Source organism: Arachis hypogaea, chromosome 15 (assembly GCF_003086295.3).
Source record: "Arachis hypogaea cultivar Tifrunner chromosome 15, arahy.Tifrunner.gnm2.J5K5, whole genome shotgun sequence".
Taxonomy (NCBI): domain Eukaryota; kingdom Viridiplantae; phylum Streptophyta; class Magnoliopsida; order Fabales; family Fabaceae; genus Arachis; species Arachis hypogaea.
In genome coordinates this window covers 37,038,062-37,060,043 of record NC_092050.1, presented here as the reverse complement: position 1 = coordinate 37,060,043, position 21,982 = coordinate 37,038,062, and the positions used below count along the sequence as shown (strand labels likewise).

Genomic DNA, 21,982 nt, shown 5'->3' with positions numbered 1-21,982 from the left:
AATATTTTATTTAAAATATATTTATGTATGTATATACTAATATATTCTATATTTATAAAATTTATCAATACTATTCTTCTATAATTTTTTTTATTTTTATTTAACAAAATCTAATAGTTCATAAAACGTTGTGTATCCAATGTGCACAAAATTATTGGGCTCATTTTAAACATGTACAAGACAGAATTCGAACCTCCAATACTTACTTAAATGGACTACTGAGATAATTACTAACAAGTAGAAGCTAGTGCACATTGAACCCAATTCTACAAATTAAGATAGTATTGCCATCCATTTTTTTGGGATAAGACAGGATTTGAACTCTCGATATTTGCAAATCAATAAGTTAACTACTAGATCAATCCAATTTGATTAGTATTCCCATCCATTTAAGACATGCATTAATAACTATAGTGTCTGGGATTGAAAAAGAAATTGAACCAGAAGACCAAGTAGAGGAAGGGACAGCCACAGAGGAGGAGGTACACGAAGATTTAGTGATATGCAGAGACAAGCAAAACAGGAGTTGGGAAGAGAAAATGGCAGAGAATAAAGAAGCATGAAAAATGGCGGTCGAATCAGGAGCAATACCATGCAGTGATGAGGAGGACATCATGGTAATTCTTCAGAAACAAAATGAAGCCATAGTTATGAAACGAAGACAGTCGAAGCGAAAGGAGAAATTTAGAAGAAGTTGCCCAAAATGTCAAAAGCAAGTGTGTAATAAATTTGTAAATGATTTTAAGCTGTTAGAATGTTAGGGGGTTGGGAGATGTTGCAAAATTGAACATGATAAAAAAAATTCAAAAATAAATTTAGAGTAGATATGCTGGGGTTGATAGAAACAAAAAAAAGAAGGGCTGAACAAATATGATGTAGCTAGAATTTGGGGTAATGATAGAGCTAGTTGGGAGTGTGTTAATTTTATTGGAGCTTTGGGAGGTCTACTATTAATTTGGGACGACTCTGTGTTCAAATTGATAAATTGCTATAAAGGAGATAGGTGGTTATGCGTAGAAGGAGTGATGACTAAAGATAATTTTCACTGTGCGATTTGTTAGGTGTATGGTCCGCATGTGAGAGATGAAAAACTCTTAACGTGGGAGGAATTAAGCTATATTACAGGATTGTGTCAAATCCCATTCTGCTACATGGGAGACTTCAATGAAATTGTGCATATAGAGGAAAGAAAAGGGGCGACTAACTTATCAGCTTCTGCTGAGGACTTTAGAGCATGGATCAATGACATGGAGTTGGTGGACTTGTCAATTAATGATCGAAAGTACACATGGTTTAGAGGTTAGTCCTGCAGTTGTATTGATAGGTGCCTGGTTAACTTGGAATGGCTGGATGCGTACCCGAATACTCGTTTAAGAGTGGGTCCGAGAGGTCTTTCAGATCATTGTCCTTTGATTGTGGAAGACAGAAGAATAGCTCAGGGACCAAGACCGTTTCGCAGTTTAGACGCGTGGTTCACGCATGAAGGCTTCCTAAGGATGATGAAGGAAGAATGGTGGGGTTTGGGTGACGTACAGCTTCTGGATAAATTGAAGGCGCTGACAACACCACTAGGTAGATGGCACAAGCAGCACTTTGAGAATATACAGGAGAAGATACAAAAGTATGAGGAGGAGATCAAGAAAGTAGATGATCTGGTGAGCAACGGAGTTTATGATGGTACAGTAGAAGCAAGAAGGAAGGCGCTGGTAAGGTGTTGCGAGGTATGGTATGAGAGGCAGGATATACACTGGAAGCAAATGTCTAGATCTCGACATGCCAAGGAGATGGACAGGAATACCAGGTACTTCCACAATATTGCATCAGCAAGGAGAAGGAATAACCAGATTGACTCATTAGTAATTAATGGTAGGTTGGTAAGGAATCTTGCAAGAATTAAGGTTGCCACTAGAGATTTCTACAGGAATTTATACCACCAGGACGAGTCGCCAACTATTAGTGTCTGAGACGGTTTAGTTAATTGCTTAGAGGAAGAGGAAGCTCAAGCACTAGAGGTATTATCGATGGTGGAGGAAGTGAAGGAGGCAGTATGGAACTGCGAATCATCGAAGGCTCCAGGTAATGATGGATATAATATGAATTTTATAAAAAGATGCTGGGAGGAGATTGGAGCGGATTTTACGAAACATGTGATGAGCTTTTTTATGACAGAAAAGCTACCAGCAGATTCCAATGTTACGTGGGTAGCGTTGGCTCCAAAGTTTGTGGGTGCGAAGGAGATAAAGGACCTTAGACTGATCAGTATGGTGGGATGTGTGTATAAGGTCATATCAAAAGTGTTGACAAGAAGAATGAGGAGCGTAATGCCAGAGTTAGTTGGAGAATCACAGAGTGCATTTGTTAAGGGTAGGAGGATACATGATGGAGCGTTAATAGCATGTGAAACTGTACAATGGCTAAAACTGAAGAAGAAGGCATAAGCAATCATCAAATTAGACTTCCACAAAGCTTATGATAGAGTCGAATGGAATTTCGTTGATATTGTGCTGGAAAAGATGGGATTTGGGAGAAGATGGAGGGCATGGATTACAGAATGCATTAGAACAGCTTCTATATCCATAATGGTTAATGGGACACCGTCTAAACCGTTCAAGATGGAAAGGGGGCTTCGGCAAGGCAATCCGTTATCACCATATCTATTCGTCCTGGTTGTAGATGTGCTGAATAGGATGATCGGGGAGGCGGTAAGAAACAGGAATATCACCCCTCTTAGTCGGTAGGGATAATATAGAGTTATCACATCTCCAGTTTGCTGATGACACTATATTGTTTTGTCCACTGGAGGAGGAGACAGTGAGAAATTACAAGAGACTCCTGAGGTGTTTTGAAGTCATGTTTGGGTTGAGCATTAACTTCGACAAGTCTAGTTTGATACCAGTAAACTGCAGTCATAAGTGGGTTGGTCAGATGTGCCAATTATTAGGATGCCAAGCGGCGAATCTACCAGTGAAGTATCTGGGGATTAATCTAGGAGCAAACCCGAGGCTTGTAAAAACATGGAAGCCAGTAATAGATAAGGTAGAGGAGAAATTAAGTCTGTGAAAAGCAAAGGTACTCAGTAAAGTAGGAAAGTTGGTGCTCATCAAGTCCGTAATTAATAATCTGCCGACATACTATTTGAGTTTGTATAAAATGTCAATCGCGGTAGCCAAAAAAATAATTTCTTTACAAAGGAGATTCTTTTGGGGGAAGGACGATGGACGACCTGGACTGGCTCTTGTAAAATGGAAAATGATACAAGCGCCGAAGAAACTAGGAGGACTCGGTGTGGGAAATGCGATGATTCAGAATACTGCATTATTGTTTAAGTGGTGGTGGAGATTCTCGAAGGAAGAGTGTCCTTTGTGGAAGAAGGTAGTGTGCTCCTGCAATAATCTGAATCCCAGACAATTATTGTCTACTCAAGAGATACCAGCAAAAGGGGGCCCGTGGAGAGATATATGTCACTTGCAAATAAAAGAGTAACAGGTCAGACAAAAGATGATTGACGGGTTGGCTATGGAAGTCGGAGATGGTAGATTAACAAGATTTTGGAAAGATACTTGGCTATAGTCGGAAAAACTGCAAGACTCCTTTCCGAGACTCTACTTGATTTCAGATAACAAAGTATCCATAATTGCGGACTGTGGATTTTGGGATGGGATTGAGTGGGTATAGAATTTCCTATGGAGGAGGGAACTCCGTCAATGAGAGATTGACAGTTTGAACCAAATGCTTGATATCTTGCAAGCTGTGAGATTGATAGCTGACACACAAGATAGAGTGGTGTAGAAATTTGATAAGGAAGGAATTTATAGTACTAACTCATTTGTGCAGGTTTTGCAGGAACAGACCCTGACGGACGATATCCTTATCTATAAGTTCACAAATGAAATCTGGAAAGGACTGGTTCCCCCTCGGATAGAGTTGTTTACTTGGTTTGTCCTTGTAGGTCGAGTCAATACAAAGGATCGGCTTAGCAGATTGGGCATCATTGAACCAAGTGATAATGTCTGCGTTATGCGTAGCAAGAAAATTGAATCTGTACAACATCTGTTTGTTACGTGTGAGTATGCTTGGCAGGTGTGGTGCGCATGGATTAATCATGTGGGTCATGTTTGGAGCATCCCAAGTTCCATAAAAGAACACTTTAAGAGCGGGAGGACTATGCCTTTGAGAAAAGACTTGCGAAAACATGGTTAGTTGAGTTCTTCTCAATTATATGGAATATCTGGTTGTGTAGAAATGAACTTATTTTTCAGAATAAGACAACAGATGTGATAGACTGTGTGACAAGGTCGTTTTGTTGCTCTAGAGAGTGGTGCAAAAGTTAACTCGTGTTGTTGATGGCTATGTCGGAGATGACATAGGAGTTACTAAGTTTCATGTAATGTATCTATGTATACTCTAATACATGTGTTGAGCTTGATTCTTCTTTAAAAAAAACTATAATTAATTGTAATTTAATTTTCTTTAAAATTGCCAACTAAGAATTAAAATATTATTCAAACAAATAATTACATATTCAAAGTTAAATAATTTTTTTAAAATTAAAACTTAAAGATAAATATCTTTTAAGATATTTTTAATATTTATTTAATATAATAAAAAAATTACAAATAAGTTATTACTTTATAATAAAATTCTAATAATAAAAATAGATATATCTAGGTTAATAAATACCTTTTTTTTTAACTTTTAACTCATAAAAATTTATAGAATTAATATTTGATATAATTTTCGAAATCAAATTATAACTTTTAAAAAAATATTTAAGTGTTTATAAAAAAATAAAAAAAATAACTTTTTTTATAATAAAATTTTTTTTATTATTTTTTTAAATAAATACTTTTTTAAAATTAAAAAATTAAATATAAATAATTTATTTATAAATAAATATTTATTATTTAAATTTTTTTAAAAAAATTTAAATTAAATTATTTATCCAAACTAAACCACATATATATATATATATATATATATATATATATATATATATATATATATATATATATATATATATATATATATATATATATATATTAGTAAATTATTAATCTCCGTGTGGGGCACGCTCTAATTTAAAATATGGAAGCACAAACATCCAGTGGATGATGATTATAACAAAGCATCGATGACACGTGGATAAGTCATTATGATAGGTGAGTTTTACTTTTAGGCTTTTAGCATATGAAGATGCCAAGAGTAGGATTTTCCATTATCCTTGTAGCATTAGAAAGCTTCCATTGACCATTTTTGGCAAGAAGATGGATATCAAAGCAAAGCCTAATTAGGTCTTTTTACTTGTAAACGGTGGATCAGGTCTTCAACAATCAACATAACTATAATGTGCTCATAGATTTGGGTCATTTTAAAATTAGCGGAAATTCATATGTATTTTGTTGAATTACTTTTATGCAAAAAAAAATTTTTGGCATTGACTTTTTGCAATTTTCGGTTCACAAACAAATCACTTATTGCCTTATTGGACTCTGACACTGATTGGTCCAGGTTGTGTTATGTTTTTTTCCCTTTTTCTTAATTCTTTCATAATTTTTTATATTATATATTTTTGTATCTTTTTAAAAAAATAGTAATTACCAATTTTTTAAAAATAATGTAAGAACTCAATTAAAAAAATATAAAAATTTAATTATAAATTTAATAAAATTATAAAGACTAATAAAATAATTAAATCTAATTAAAATAGAGTATTTAAAATTTCAATAGCACACAAAAAAACCAAATTTTAGTAATAATTGAAATATAATTAAAAAATACTAAAAGAAATTTATTATTTTCAACCAGTAAATAATCAACAATATTTAAAAATGTAGACCAAATATTATTATATTACTAAACTAAAGAAATAAAATTAATAAAAATTTTGACAAAAAATAATAAAAAACCAGTATCAGAGTAGACTTAAATTTTCTATATAAAAACCAGTCACAAAGTAGGCATTTTAAAACTTATCGACATTGTATTCTAAAAAAGAAAAACTTGAAGATTTGAGGTGCATTCTACAAATTTTTATTTTCCTGGGGTGAAACCAAAAAGCAAAAATAAATCCTTCAACCGTATCAGAAAGTAAGCCTCATGCTAATTGCTAAAAGCGTAAAACCACCATCATGGCATTATCATGTAGATTGCAGATACAAAATAAGATTAACATGCAAGTTGGAAATGCCTGTACGCAACGACTAACATATAGAACCTCGTAGAATAATTCTTCATCCTCTATAATAATATTCCAAGATTAAGCTAAGGTTGGATGCAGTTTCAGAATATCAACTAAAATAATAATAAAACTATTCTCTTGAAACATGTTTTCTACTACAAAATCATCCGCCACCTTGTTCTCTCTACACAGAGCTGCTAGTACGACTGCTGAATCAGCTTCTTCTAAACCCAAATTATTCAATCTTGTTTCCGTGAAGGAACCGCGTTCACCGATGTACAAAGGCTTAGGCTTGATTAATCCACATAGAACCCTCTCTGTGTCTTGTTCCTCACGATCTGAGCAAAATGGATCATCCCACAAATCATCCATTCAGGTTCAATCCATGCGAAATTTCGTCTTTCTTTTTCTTTTTTCTTTTTTTTTTTTGTTTAATTCTTGTTTGCATGTTAAGATTTCTCGTTTTTGTGCTTTGATTTCAACAGTACCATGTTAGGGATGCTTAATTATGTCACATGCTATGAAAGAAAAGAAACTCAATTCCCAAATGGTTCGATTTGTTATATTGCTCACAAAAGGCTTCTTTTTTTTTTTTTTTTTTTTGGTATTATGGTTTAGAAATTAGGAAAACGGAAAACCTTGATGATCAATTGTGTCACTTGAAAGCAATTAGAATTTATAATTGAACTCTTCGGCGTTTGATCTATGCAACTGAACCCACTTAGTGTGACAAGGCTTAGTTATTGAATAAACAAATGAAAATTTTCATCTTGTTGGTTGTACCATGTGTTGTTCAAAATTTTTTTATGAATGTAGGGGAGTGAAGCATTTTTAAGGGGCGTCTTGGAGAGTATGCAATCTGTGTACTTGAATAGAAACCCTACAGCAAAGGCCATATTGGAACTTGTTCGTTCTGCTGAGAACAACCCATTGTGCTATGATCATCTTGCATTCAGAACATTCGGCGTATTTCTCTTGCATCTCTTCCAAAAATACGTTTATTATCTGTGACTGAAATATGCTTTGATTCACTCTTAATTGTGATAATGTGACCTTAATTTGTAGGTGACTGGTTATGGAATTGACTCTGTGGCTAGTTTCTTTCTTGATTATGGCTATACGCCGCGAGAGGAATTGCGGTTTCCTGCCAAGAAGTTGAGAGCTTTGTGGTTTTCACCTCCTGCTGACTCACAAGATGGCGGTGGCAGTGGAATTAAGGGGCCTTTGCCGAGAATATTTATATCGGAGCTGATTGTGGATCAGATGAGTCCACAAACTCAGGTGTGTTCACGAGAACAATTTTCAATTACCATGCCCTGAGATCTGTGCTCTGGCCTATTAGGATTACATAATCATAATGGAGGCTGTGGCTGGATCTTCTTTATCTTATTTGATGCTAACTTCAGATGTTATTGAAGAAATAACACAGTCCTTTTTATCATGGTTGTTGCTATGCTTTTTTGTAGTAGTGAATTGAGCAGCTATTTAGGTTTACAGTTATTGATGTACTCAATGATATGATGCTGAAAGGTGAATAAATTATGTTATGAGTTTATGAGGTTTGCATTCATTAATTCTCACCATATGAACTTAGAAGAAATAAAGAGTATGGTCTTTCTTGCCGTCCAGTTGGAGAAATTCTGTTTTTGAAGCTTGTCATGCTCATTATAGCATTTGCCATTTGAGCTTTTAGAACAATATGATATAGCTTGAGTTTTTCTGTTGTTTGATCTGATCAAATATGCTTGGTATGGGACTATAACTCTGTCACCAGCATTTCTTGTATGATTTCATAACTGTTATTGTCACGCGATGTTTGTCCTGTAGCTATAAACAGTAGTATTTAGCGTTAGAATTATATTTTGAGAAAAAAGACTGGCTTGCTAACTTAGGATTCTAAATATATATACACTGCAATATGGTTGTGATGTCGTATTTGTGAAATCCATATCCAAATTTATTTAATTATTGTATGACGTCAATGGTTCATATTTCTACATGTATGGATGGCTCCCGGTTCTAAAATCCTAACTATACTCAAGGAGCTTTGAACTTTTGGTGCAGGAAATAATTAAAAAATATACTGCATCATCTGGTAATGGAAACCAGTATGCTGCTCTTGCAAGTTCCTTGGGACTTTTAACATGGGAAAAGCCTTCATATTCTGAATTTCAAGAATTGGCAAGGTAAATCTTTATGCCTTGACATTTTATTTACTTAAAAAAAGTCTAGAATCTTGCATACTTATCTTTTGCTGATTTTTCATACACAGTGAAAGTGAGTATGCTGCTTGGACCTTAGTCAATGGACATGCACTGAATCATGTTACGATTTCCGCTCATCGGCTGAAAACTGAATTGAGAGATATAAAAAATCTGAATCGGTTTATAGAGGAGAGTGGATTCAGATTAAATTCTGAAGGAGGAGTTTTGAAAGGTTTGTACCCTTGTATAGTTGTTCTGAGTTCCTTTAGACAAACAAAAGCATTCAATGTCCAAATGAGAAGACAATCTCATGCCAGTCTGCTTCTGATTCTCGCAATTGCTGTTCCATTATACACAATGAGGATTGAAGCAGCAGCGACTTCTTCTAATTGTTTCATGAATCATAACTTAGATTTTCCATACAACACAAGCATACATTCATTTTCAAGATATTCACTGCAAGTTCTTGTAGTTAGTTGATTTCAAGGATCATGCAAATGAATTTAAAATTCTTTCACTTACAGTGAGCCCTGATGGTCTTCTCCTACAAAGTTCAACTGTAGCAGATTCGATGCCTTTCCAATTTTCTGACGGGGCAACTGAATCAGTTCCATGCTCATACATCGAATTTGCTGAGCGTCTGGTGCTGCCACAATATAAAAATTTACCAGCTGTAGAGGTAAGCTGCATTCTTTCTTTTATAAAAAATGTTACGTGCATACTAAAAATTCCACCAAATCAGCCACTATGTATTTGTGTATTAATACATGTGTTTAACTCATTTTCAATATGTATTTTGTATTTTAACATGTATTTTATACAAGTGGCTCATTTGGTAGCTGATTTTTTCTATACACCTAATATAGTTATTAGTGTATATGTTTGGTTGCTAGAACAGAGATTGTCACATCTTTCTCTTATATTAGGTTGGGGGTAAAAATGGGATTGAAACCTTTATGGACACCAAACTTATCCATGAACATTTCCTTCCCCTTTTTATCCGAAACCAAACATAATAGTAGTAGTATCATGCTGTCGTGTTAACTCTCTATTATAGTAGACTTTTGGTTTTGAATGAAAATGGGAAATACATCTGAATTTGAATGACTTACTCATGTATATTTTAAGTTGGGGAATGCTGACTTAAAGATTAAACTAATGGAACAGGTTAAAGAATTCCATAGGAGGGATGGTTTTGAGGTAGGAAATGCTGACAAGATCTTTGAAAGCACATCAAAGGATCAGTTGAGCAGAGTAGGCTAATAAGAGATTGTACATTTCATGCTCGGTTATTTTCAGGAAGTATGGATTTCGTTCACTTCTAGTTGGTGCTCCTTTTGTCTCAACCTCTCAATAAATGTTGCTTATATTAGATTAGTACTTTGAAACTTCAATGTATTTGTAAGCAGTAGTGTACTGGTACGTTGATTTTTTAATGTACTAATTGTATCAAACGGAGGAGGGTGTGTGTAAATTCTGTATATTGGAATCAGATTGAATAATTCAAGAGAAGTAGAAAACAATTAATAGTTTAGTAAAGTTAATGTATTTCACAAATTTCTTCCTTTCTTCTACTTCAACCAGGGCGTGTACTTTTGTGATTAAATAAATTAGAAAGAAAGAATACAGAAGGAATATAGAAGAGAACTAGTTGGAGTGAAAGATTTGATTTATTATAGCCCTTTACTTTGTTGGTTCTCTTGAGAAAGAGAGATTGGAAGACATTGTTAGGTCTTGTACATGTCATGTGGCCAAAGGATCAGGTAGGGTCCTGTTTGCATTTAAATAGAGTATCTTAGAAAGATCAAAACACGGAAAAAACTATTCACAAAAGAATGAAACTAATGTTATGCTCATTAAAGATGAATTTTATTTGACAAAAGTAAGTATTAAATTTTTATTGACTCCGTTTAAAAATTATCCAAAATTTTCAAACTACTCTGTTCAGTTTTGTCTTCGATGTTGCTTCCTCTTTCTCATCACTTTTGTCGCCACCATCATGGTTTCTTCTATCTTCATCATTGTTCTTGTTGTTTCCTTTGCCTTTTTTGATGTCGCTACTCTTCTTTTACCTCTCGTTATCGTTACTGCTTTTTTTGTGTCTTGTCATATGGGTAGAAATATTAGTTTATTCTTTAAATAGATAAATAATCACCTAAGAAAATTAAAGAAATGATATTTTTTTTTGTTTGGTTTTTCACAAGATCTCCTAGCCTAACAGATCAAACTTAATCTAAAAATTTGTTGTTGGTCAATAAATTGTTATATATACAAAGCGAAATCTAAACCACAAGTTTAAGCAAACTAATGAACTAACCACCAGACTAACCCAAGATAGTTAAAGAGATGATATTATTATTGTTAAGTTAGTGCTAGAGGAACAAATATTTTTGTAATCAAGTTCAACTAAGTTTATCCAATCACTTATTATCCTAACAAAAATATTCAGGCAAAAGTGCAACGTAAATTATAAATTTCTTCTTCTTCTCTTGATTTCTTTTTCAGTTTCTCCTTCTTCTACCACTATTTTTTTTCTTTTTCTTTCTTCTTTCTTCTTTCTTCTTCTTGCTTTTGTTTTTTGAAAAGGAGAAAACAAAAGAAAATAAGACAAAAACGAATAAGAAAAGGTGGAAAAGACAAAGAGAGAAAAAAAAATAGTAGAAGAGGAATGTAGTCAATGACAAATTTAAAAAAATTTATTAGTAGGGGCAACATATATATAGTATAATAATTTTTATAATTATACTATAATGTCATAAAATATGATTACTCTTTAAATTATTTAATCAACAAATTAAAATAACAAAATAATAATTCAAAATAATAACAAATAATTTAGAATTCCATTCTTGTAGGTTTCATATTTTAAAAAGATTGAATAATCTTTTCACTGTTAATATAATCAAATGTCTCTCTTTTTATATATGTCATTAAACAATCATTTAAAAATTTCATCTCCCATACAGTTACAAGGTTGACTCTTTAAAATGTTAATAGCAGAAAAAGTTCTTTCAACTGATGCAGTTGCTATGGACAAAACTAAAGCTAACTTCAAAGAAGAAACACTAATGGATAAACAATAATTTTTCGAGTCTCAACCAATAAAATTGATCATCAGAACGCACATCTAGTATGAAGTTCTCAAGTTGACCGTCAAGTGCCAAAAGTAGAGTGGAAGAAAATTCTAATGGATAGAATTGAGCTAACGGGATCAACTTCTCTTTATCAAATGCAAAAAATGAGTATCTTGGATTCAGACAAGCTATGCAAAGAAACAATTCAGTATTCACCCCTGTAAAATGATTATTGAGTTCTTGAAGTTGTCTATCAACTACTTAATAGAATATCTCAACTTGAAAAAGATGCAAATTTGATATCTTTTGAGCTTTGCGTCTTGATCTTCCTTGTGATACAAATATATCATCTATGATTGGAACAGTAATATTATGTTTGTCACAAAATAGTGAGACTTCGTCAAGTAAAAGAGACCAACCATCATCTCTTATATTTTGCAATCATTGCTTAGGCACTTTGACTAATGCAATAGCATTTATGATGTCTTGATAATTCTTTTTAGCTTGCTCAAATTGTTTTTCAATAGCAGCTGTGATGTGTTGTTTTGGTCTCATAAGTGCTTCACATTTTCTCCAAGCTTGATTATGAGCGCTATCATGAATCCCAACATGAGTTTGTAATCTCTCCTTTTTTTTTTCCAGTTTAAAAATCCATTAGTTACAAAAGCATCGCCACCTTCAGTTCGGGCTTCATAAGATAACAACAAAGACAAAAAAACATATTTTAATATACTATACTCTAACCAGTTGCCATAGTAATCAAACCAATTAGGATTAAATCTTTGAAAAGAAGAACCACAAGCAGTTTGCGAAAAATCATGAGTCTTTGGTTGACAAGGACCTTTTTGCAAATATGCACATCTTACTTTATCCCTGTCATTTGGATGATAATTTGAAATCTTTGGTCATTGTCTTGGATCTGCTATAAGACTCTCTACTTTGAATTCTAAAAACATCCTTTTGTTAGAAGAGGTCGATGAATTATTTTGGGATCCAATCTCCAACGATGATGTTCTTTTGAAATATTTCTCTATTACTGAAAGAATAAATTTATAAATCTAAGTTAATTAATTAATAAAAATAATTTACAATTCGATACAAATTTAAAAGTATAATATAAAATTATAAATACAAAACATAAAACAAAGAATGAGAAAAATACACAAAAATATAACATCAAATTAAGAATGTATATAGTAAAAAAAATCCAGAAATATAGATGTTGCACAATACAACTGCAGTGACAATAAGTCAGTAAGCCACCAAGGCGCAAACCACCGAATCTCAAAAATGACTATCCCACAACATTATTCCTCATCTTATAACATCTTCTAACAACGAGATTCACTGTAAAAATAATTCACAATTCCAATAAAGAGATTCATTGTAAAATCCAATTAATTTTCAGCAATAAATGCAATATCCCAATTCAATTATACATCAATATACACAAAAATAAATCATCCAATAATCTAATTATTCAAACAACATCAAATATTCAAATTCACAGTTTCACATCAATATCCCAATTCACATCAATTATTCAAATTTCAAACAACATCACATTCTTATTTCTAAATTGATAAAATCAATTCTTACTGGAGAGTAGAGAGGTGATACCGCGAGAGAGTCACAGACGCAGCGGCAGAGAACGACAGAGACAACGGAGTGGCGAGATAAACGGACAGATAGAGTGGCGAGAGTGCAAGACTGCGAGAGACGATGACGGAGCAACGAGTCAGCGACAAGCCAGCGATGAACCAGGCAACCAGCAACGAGCCAGTAGGAGACAGTGAATGCAGAAACAAAGAGCAAGCAAGCAGGACAGGTCATAAGACACCGAGACATCGAGCCAGCAGTGTCGACGACTCCGCGACAGTGATGCAGACTGCGGACAGATGAGAAGGTGGACAGCGAGCTGCGCATCAGTTACGCGAGGGGGAGAAGGAGAGCAGAGACAAAATCGAGAAAGAGGAGAAGGAGAAGGGTATAATGGGATTAGGGATTTCAATTTTGGGGGGTGGGGTCAAATTATTTTTGGGATTTTAATTTTGGAGTGGGGTCAAATTCTTTTTGGGAGTCGGGGCACCTATTTTTTTTTACTGAGTGCTTCTTAGTAATTTGTCAAATTCTACTGGGGACGGTCAGACAGATGTATTCATAGTTGAGTGGGGGCAAGTGCACCCAATAGAATTTGACAAATTACTAAGAAGCACTCAGTAAAAAAAATCGGTGCCCCCACTCCCAAAACAATTTGACCCCACCTCCAAAATTGAAATCCCTAAGCCCGTTCTCCTTCTACCCTTTCTCAATTTTGTCTCTACTCTCCTTCTCCCACTCGTGTAACTGATGCGCAGCTTGCTGCCCACCTTCTCATCTGTTCGCAGTCCGCATCACTATTGCGGAGTTGTGGACACTGCTGGCTTGTCGCTGGCTCGGTGTCTCCTGGCCTGCTCTGCTCGCTCGCTCTTTGTTTCTACGTTCACTGTCTCCTACTGGCTCGTTGTTGCTTGCCTGGTTCATTGCTGACTCGTCACTGGCTCGTTGCTCTGTCATCGTTTCTCGCAGTCTCGCATTCTTGCCACTTCGTCTGTCTGTCTGTCTCGCCACTCCGTTGTCTCTGTTGCTCACTGCCTCTGTGTCTATGACTCTCTCACGGTCTTGCCTCTCCACTCTCCAGTAAGAATCGATTTTATCAATTTAGAAATAAGAATTTGATGTTGTTTGAAATTTGAATAATTGATGTGAATTAGGATATTGATGTGAAACTGTGAATTTGAATATTTGACGCTGTTTGAATAATTAGATTATTGGATGATTTATGTTTATGTATATTGATGTATAATTGAATTAAGATATTGCATTTTGTTGCTGAAAATTAATTGAATTTTACAATGAATCTCCTTATTGGAATTGTGAATTATTTTTACCGTGAATCTCGTTATTGGATGATGCTATAAGATGAAGAATAATGTTGTGGGGTAGTCATTCTTAATATTCGGTGGTTTGAGCCTTGGTGGCTTACTGACTTATTGTCACTGTAGTTGTATTGTGGAACATCTATATTTTTGGATACTTTTTTACTATATACATTATTAATTTGATGCTATATTATTGTGTATTTTTCTTATTCTTTGGTTTATATTTTGTATTTATAATTTTATATTGTACTTTTAAATTTGTATGGAATTATAAATTATTTTCATTAATTAATTAACTTAGGTTTATAAATTTATTCTTTTAGTAATGAAAAAATATTTCAAAAGAACATCGTCGTTGGAGATTAGATCCCAAAATAATTCATCGACCACTTCTAACAAAAGGAGGATTTTAGAATTCAAAGTAGATAGTTTTATAGCAGATCTAGGATAACGACAAAAAATTTCAAGTTATCATTCGAATGACAGAGATAAAGTTAGATGTGTATACGGTCCTTGTCAACCAAGGACTCATGATTTCTCGCAATCTGCTTGCGGTTCTTCTTTTCGAATATTTAATTCTAATTGGTTTGATGACTATGGCAACTGGTTAGAGTATAGTATACCAAAATATGCTATTTTTTGTCTTTGTTGTTATCTTATGAAACTCGGATTGAAGGTAGTGATGCTTTTTTAACTAATGACTTTTTAAATTGAAAAAAAAAGAGACTACAAACTCATGTTGGGATTCATGATAGCGCTCAAAATCAATCTTATAGAAAATGTGAAGCACTTATGATACCAAAACAACACATTATTGCTGCTATTGAAAAATAATATGAGCAAGCTAAAAATAATTATCAAATTCACTTGACAGCAATAATTGATTGTATTAGATTTCTTTTGCGACGAGAATTGGCCTTTCGTGGTAATGATGAGACAGATGATTCTGTTAACCAAAAATTTTTTTTGGAACTTCTAAACTTTCTTGCGCAACATAATAAAGGGATTGGTCGTGCTTTCAAGCATGCTCGTGGGAATCTTAAACTAATAGCACCCTCAATCCAAAAAGACATTGTAAGAGCTGCTACAAGTGAAACGACAAAGTTATTGTTGATGATCTTGGAGATGAATTATTTGCTGTTTTGGTTGATGAAGCCCGCGATATTTCTATTAAGGAGCAAATGTCAGTTTGCTTAAGGTATGTGAACAAAGTTGGACAAATTAGGGAGCATTTTCTTGGTCTTGTTTATATTTCTAATACCAATGCTTTATCTCTAAAATTAGCATTAGAGTCATTATTAGACATATATAATTTAAGTTTATCAAGAGTACGTGGACAAGGATATGATGGTGCAAGTAACATGCAAGGAGAATTTAATGGTTTGAAAGCTTTGATATTGAAAGAAAACTCTTATGCTTTCTATGTACATTGCTTTGTCCACCAACTTCTCTTGTAACAGTTACAAAAAAAAAGTTGAAATTGCTTTACTTTTTAATTTATCAACCAATTTGTGCAATGTTGTTGGAGCTTCGTGTAAACAAGAGATATGCTTCGTGATAGTCAGATAATTAAGATAGTTGAAGCATTAAAAAGTGGAGAAATTTCTAGTAGACGTGGTTTGAATCAAGAAAGAGCTTTAAAAAGAGCTGGAGACACTAGATGGGTTTCACACTATAGAACTATACTTAGATTAATTTCTTTATTTCCTTCCGTGGTTAATGTTCTTGAATATATTGAAGAAGATGGAAATAATTCAGAACAAAGAGTTAAAGCATGTCATTTATTGAATATCATTCAATCTTTTGAATTCATTTTCAACCTGCACTTTATGAAAAATATCTTGGAAGTTACTAATGAGTTATCTCAAACGTTATAAAGGAATGATTAAAGACATTGTAAATGCTATGGCATTAGTCAAAGTGTCTAAGAAATGGTTGCAAAATATAAGAGATGATGGTTCGTCTCTTTTACTTGACGAAGTCTCACTATTTTGTGACAAACATAATATTACTGTTCGAATTATGGATGATCTATTTGTGTCACAAGAAAGATCAAGATGCAAAGCTCAAAAATCAAATTTGCATCATTTTCAAGTTGAGATATTCTATCAAGTAGTTGATAGACAACTTCAAGAACTCAATAATCATTTTACAGAGGTGAATACTAAATTGCTTCTTTGTCTAGCCTGTCTGAATCTAAGACACTCATTTTTTGTATTTGATAAGGAGAAGTTAATCCAGTTAGCTCAGTTCTATCTATTAGAATTTTCTTTCACTCAACTTTTAGCACTTGACATTCAACTTGAGAACTTCATACTAGATGTGCGTTTTGATGATCAATTCTCGGACTTAAATGGAATTGGTGCTCTTTCTCAGAAATTGGTTGAGACTCAAAAAAATATTGTTTATCCATTAGTGTTTCTTCTTTTGAAATTAGCTTTAGTTTTGCCCGTAGCAATTACATCAGTTAAAAGAATTTTTTCAGTTATGAACATCATAAAGAGTTGACTTCCTAACCGTCTAGGAGATGAATTTTTAAATGATTGTTTAGTGACATATGTAAAAAGAGAGATATTTGATTGTATTGACAATAAAAAGATTATTCAATCTTTTTAAATATGAGACCTAAAAGAATAAAATTCTAAATTATGTTATTATTTTAAATTATTATTTTATTATTTTAATTTGTTGGTATTTTGTCGATTTTTAGCAAATCGATGGTGGTTCGATTCTAATGGTCTGGGAGCGAAACCTACTCCTCTTTGCAGGTACCAGTTCTTCTAAAAGTGCATCAAAGTGTCTTCCATTAGATAAGTTTTGAGAGAAAGGATAAATTAAACCTTGTAAATTGAAGAAATAATAAAAAAGAAATAAAGTTTTCAAAAGGAAAATCGTTTACAAATAGAAAATAATCTGCATTGAAATTTAAAGGAAAACAATAAAATGCCTTTGATTGGATCAAAGGACTTTAACATGCGAAATTAAAATGCAGAAAGATAAATTGAACAATGAAAATAAAGAACACTTGGGAAAGTAAATTTACTTGAAATATTAAATTTACAGAAAAGTAAATTGAAAGAATGAAAAGATGGAAGGAACCCTACAGAAAAGTTACTCGATTGCAGACTCAGGAATTCACTGGGATGTGAGTGTGCTTGAGTGTTTTTCTGAGTAAAAGTTCTAACCCCAATTTCTTAAGGCTTCCTAGTATTTATAATCTACTTTTAGTAACTGACAATTAATTATAATTAATTACAAATTTGAAATTTCGAATGCTTTCTCTTTGGTAACTGTTCCCGCCGCTTGATTGTAGACGTTTCCCATGATTTCCTCATGTGGTAGAAGCCTTTAATTGTTCCACTACCACAACTATTCGACCTGCCTTTCGAATGCCTTACTCGATCATTCATTTCAAATAGTTTATTCGATTAAGCCTATTCAAATAATAAGTCACTCGAAATCCAATCTACGCCAACTACTTCCAACCCTACGCTTACGCGTACATCTTCTCGGGAAATTGTCTTTGACTTATTTTGAATCAACTTACTTTCATCGAAAATATTTTTCGATCAACAAATTGCCCCCTTAGCTTAATGTGTTTGCCTTCGATAACATTATTAGAAGATAAAACACTTAATCCAAAACCTAAAAACGTCAGTTCTCAAGTCAGTAATAATTGCCATTTAAACTCCCCATTAATACTGACCTACTCGACACGTCTCCCAAAACTTGCGCTTTCTCTCTCTCTACCACTTCATCTTCTTCACGAAGTTACTTCTATTCGCATCCTTTTCATAATAACGGCTACAATAATACTTTAAATTCATCATTTCCCCCTTTGTTTCAAATCTTTCAAATACTCATTATTCTTTGAAGCTTCCTTACATTAAGAACTTCACCAAATTCTCGACCTTTAATCTCTTTTTCCTGCACTCAACGATGGATGGTTCCTCTTCTCATGCTGCCACTCAAGACAAGGGTAAAGGTCCTGCAATAGCACCGCCATCTCCATCAGCCCTTTGTATTCTCAATGAAGTCAATGATGAAATTAGTGATGATCCCCATTTGCAAGTAAATGATACTAGAATCTTAATCCCCTTCACAATCGGTGCAGATACACATTGTTTTCTTGGACCGATTAAATCTCTTGAGAGAGCAAACAAAAAATTTTCTTTCTTCCCTAGCGCTGAAGGGGAAGATTTATTAATAAACCAGGCTTTTAACATCTCTCATTTCATCAACCAGAAATCTTTCAGAAATAATCCAAAAATCAACCCTCGAGGATTCGATTTCACAGCTTGGTACCAATGCCTTGAACCCACAAAAAGTGCTACCTGGGGAGCCCTAGGAATACAGGAACTACTAAGGCTTTCTCATTTCTCTCTCACAACATACCCTTGGATGATTGGGGCGGTGACTTGTTTTTGGAACAGGACAACCAACAACTTCTACCTTCCTTGCGGAATGATCGGAATGTCTTTCCTCGATGTAGCTGCCATTACAGGACTCCCAATAAATTCTCCAGATTGTATCCTTGACATGCAATCTAAGCACCGGTATAATGTTGTCTTAACCAACTCTTACAATGACTTCATTGCCCATTACATGGGTGAAGATGGTACAGAAATCACAGATAGTGAACATGTAGCCTTCTTGTTTTATTGGTTAAATGCAATCCTGTTCTGCTCTCGAAGCATACAAATGTCAAAGTTTTTCCTTCCCTTGGCTACTCTTCTTCATGAAGGGAAAGTTCTCAACTTGGCCAAGCTTCTTCTAGGGCATATTTTTGAAGAGCTTAGTCAATTTGTTTGCGACCTCCAAGACAATAAAATAACCAGTACAGGAGGTCCTCTGTGGCTCCTTCAATTATGGCTTAATACCATTTTTGAAAATTTTATGACAAAACCTGAAGGTGGCAGTTCTGACAAATAACACATTGAAGGTTTTCGATTGTCTAATTACAAACCCAATTTTCTAAACATCCAATCAGATGAAGATAGATTCTGGGTTGTTTTCTCACTTTTTCATTCTTGCAAGGATTTTGACAATGATCAACTCAACTTCACTCCCTTTTTGCGTCGCAATTGTGGCCCTACTTGGCTTGATCGTTTACTTTTTCCTAATACCAATGAGGAGAGTGAACTCGCAAATCAAAATTGGGCGAACCTACTGGCTGTTCAGGTAATACCGATAGGGCTGCCACAACACAAAAAAAAAGTTCAAGATAACCCTATATGCTCCTCACTTAACAGCAAGACAACTGGGGTTTTCTCAAGCTATCCCAACACCACAACCTCGACACAGTGATCCATTCTGCCACATTGCTCTAACATCTCAAGAAGATTTCAACACCTGTCTCTTAAGAAATCAACAACGCAGAGACCGCTTCAACTTCTTGATCTATGAACGCAGTTCATACATCACCAAATCTTGTTTTGAATGGTGGGCTGCTTATTATTCAAGGTACACCCGTACCTTAGAAGAAATTCAACAAACTGCTGTTCGAACGGTCCCTGTCACTGAGAGTTCCCCAAAAAGAACTCACAAAAGGAAAGCTGACACTCCTCGACCACCACCACACAAAAGTAGAAGGACTCCTACCAGAACCTCTCGAAAAGTAACTATTTTATTCATAACTTTTCCTTTTAACTTGAAATGTTCTTCAAATTGTATTTTCTTAACCATACTTAATTCTGAACTTTTTTGCCAGTTACTGCTGCCATCATCAAGCGAAAGTGCTGATGAAAGTGAACCAACTAATAAGGATACTCTTGCTGCCTCTTCCCAATCAGAAGATGCAGCCGATTCTGAACCTGGTTCTCAGCTTGTACGAAAATCCAGACTTTCTCAGGTAATACAATTATCTCTACACACATTTTACTTGGTTTAAAATAAATTTCAAACTTATAACTGTGTACCTTTTATACCAGTCTATCAATGTTGCCCATTCAATTTCATCCACTGGGGCTCTTGATCAACCAATTCTGCAGCAACAAAATGACCTAGAGTACTCCACATCACATGATTCAATTCAATTCACAGGACCAATTCAGTCAATTCTAGCTGCTTTTCCACCTCCTCTTCATACGACATAGGTGGTCGATCCAACAGCAAATCCCTTGCAGCATTCTCCAGAAGAAACTCATATACTTGAGTCAATTTCACCAAACAATCAAACTGCATTCTCTGCAGAAAACCAAGTGGCCCTAGACTCTGATTCTGCTTCTAGAATTGCTGACACCACCAATTCAGATTCTTCTCGATCCAGGGTCTTAGAAACTCCTCCCAAACTGCCTAGTCCTTCACTCTGAGTCAATCTTCAGACTCCTCCTGGACCAAGACTTGAAACTTCGAGTGCTTCTACCACCCCTACAAGTGCTACCTTGGTCGACTTGATTTCTGTTTTAGATAAAGTTATCCAAGAAAATAAAGTACCAGTGCCTGTGCCAGCAATCTCAAGACGTGCTACATCAAGGCCTTCATTTGAATTAGATCCTGGCACTCGAGAACAACTTCAATCACTCATTAAGCTCTTGGATCATCCACCTACTACATGGGTTAATGATCCAATTCTTAACCAACTCCTGGCTGATCTTTTGAATTCTTCTTTTAAACTCCCAACTAACACACCAAATTCTGCCTCAATTCAAGAATTCAAACAACTTCTCAATGAGAGCGTTGCATCTCAATTTCAACTCCAAGAAACTGAGACTGAAGAAACCAATATCAAAACTAATATAGAAAATTATTTTGCAGCCGCTCAACCAATCCAAGCTTCTCATGAGGAGTTTGATCTGAGAATCTCCCATGCCATTTCTGTTCAAGCTTTTCATGATCAAGAAGAAGCAAGACTTGAAGCAGAATTAGCTCAGATTAATGAAAAGCTTGCCACAATACGCCAAAATCAAGCTACTATAGCCAAACCTCTGGCAGCAGCCCAACAAAAACAACACCACCTCATTCAAGAACTTGTTTCAATTGATACCAAACGGGGAGAATATGAAAAAAAACTTCAGAAAGTCCAAGCTGACAAGTTCAAACAAATTGAAGTACTTTCAATTCTGGACAACAAAAGGGCAAAGTTACGCTCCGATTTAGCAAAACTAGTGGCACCTTGAATTTCTTTTTATCTCAAGTTTTATTTATTTATTTATTTATTTTTGTAATAGTTTCCATCTTTTCTAGACATATGCATGTTGAACTTCTACTTTTGCCAACAATAGTATTGCTTCAAGTGTTTTCCATTAATCGAATTAATTACTCTTTCTGATTCAATATCTTTAATCTGGTAAGCATTTCCAGAATATGTTCCCATCACTTGGAACAGACCTTCCCAGGTATGGGACCATTTACCAAGAAATTTCGATTTCTTTTCCATTGGCAAGAAAACTTTCAAAACTAATTCACTATGTTAAAAGACTTTTCCTTAATTCGTCGATTATAACTTCGAGCAATACTTTCTTTTTGTCGAATCATATTATCGAGTGCCAAAATTTGTTCTGAGTCTAATTCGTTTAACTCATCAAACATTGCATTCCAATAGTCATCAACTGGCAACTCATTCTGTCTTAATACTCTTAAAGTATTCAAATTAATTTCTAATGG

General features: G+C 34.4%; 2 protein-coding genes across 2 annotated transcripts; both read left to right on the top strand.

The window, feature by feature from the left end:
• Positions 1-566: 566 nt before the first annotated feature.
• On the top strand, positions 567-1,964 carry LOC112748320 (uncharacterized). Its single transcript, XM_025796540.1, has 2 exons — positions 567-748; positions 1,325-1,964. The coding sequence occupies exons 1-2, from the start codon at positions 567-569 to the stop codon at positions 1,962-1,964; spliced, it is 822 nt and encodes a 273-aa protein (XP_025652325.1).
• Positions 1,965-5,964: 4,000 nt separating this feature from the next.
• On the top strand, positions 5,965-9,939 carry LOC112750189 (2-oxoadipate dioxygenase/decarboxylase, chloroplastic). The gene is made up of 7 exons (XM_025798788.3): positions 5,965-6,554; positions 6,995-7,144; positions 7,244-7,459; positions 8,243-8,364; positions 8,451-8,614; positions 8,907-9,061; positions 9,550-9,939. Exons 1-7 carry the CDS (start codon positions 6,324-6,326, stop codon positions 9,643-9,645), a joined length of 1,134 nt encoding a protein of 377 aa, XP_025654573.1. The 5' UTR covers positions 5,965-6,323; the 3' UTR covers positions 9,646-9,939.
• The last annotated feature ends 12,043 nt before the right edge of the window (positions 9,940-21,982 follow it).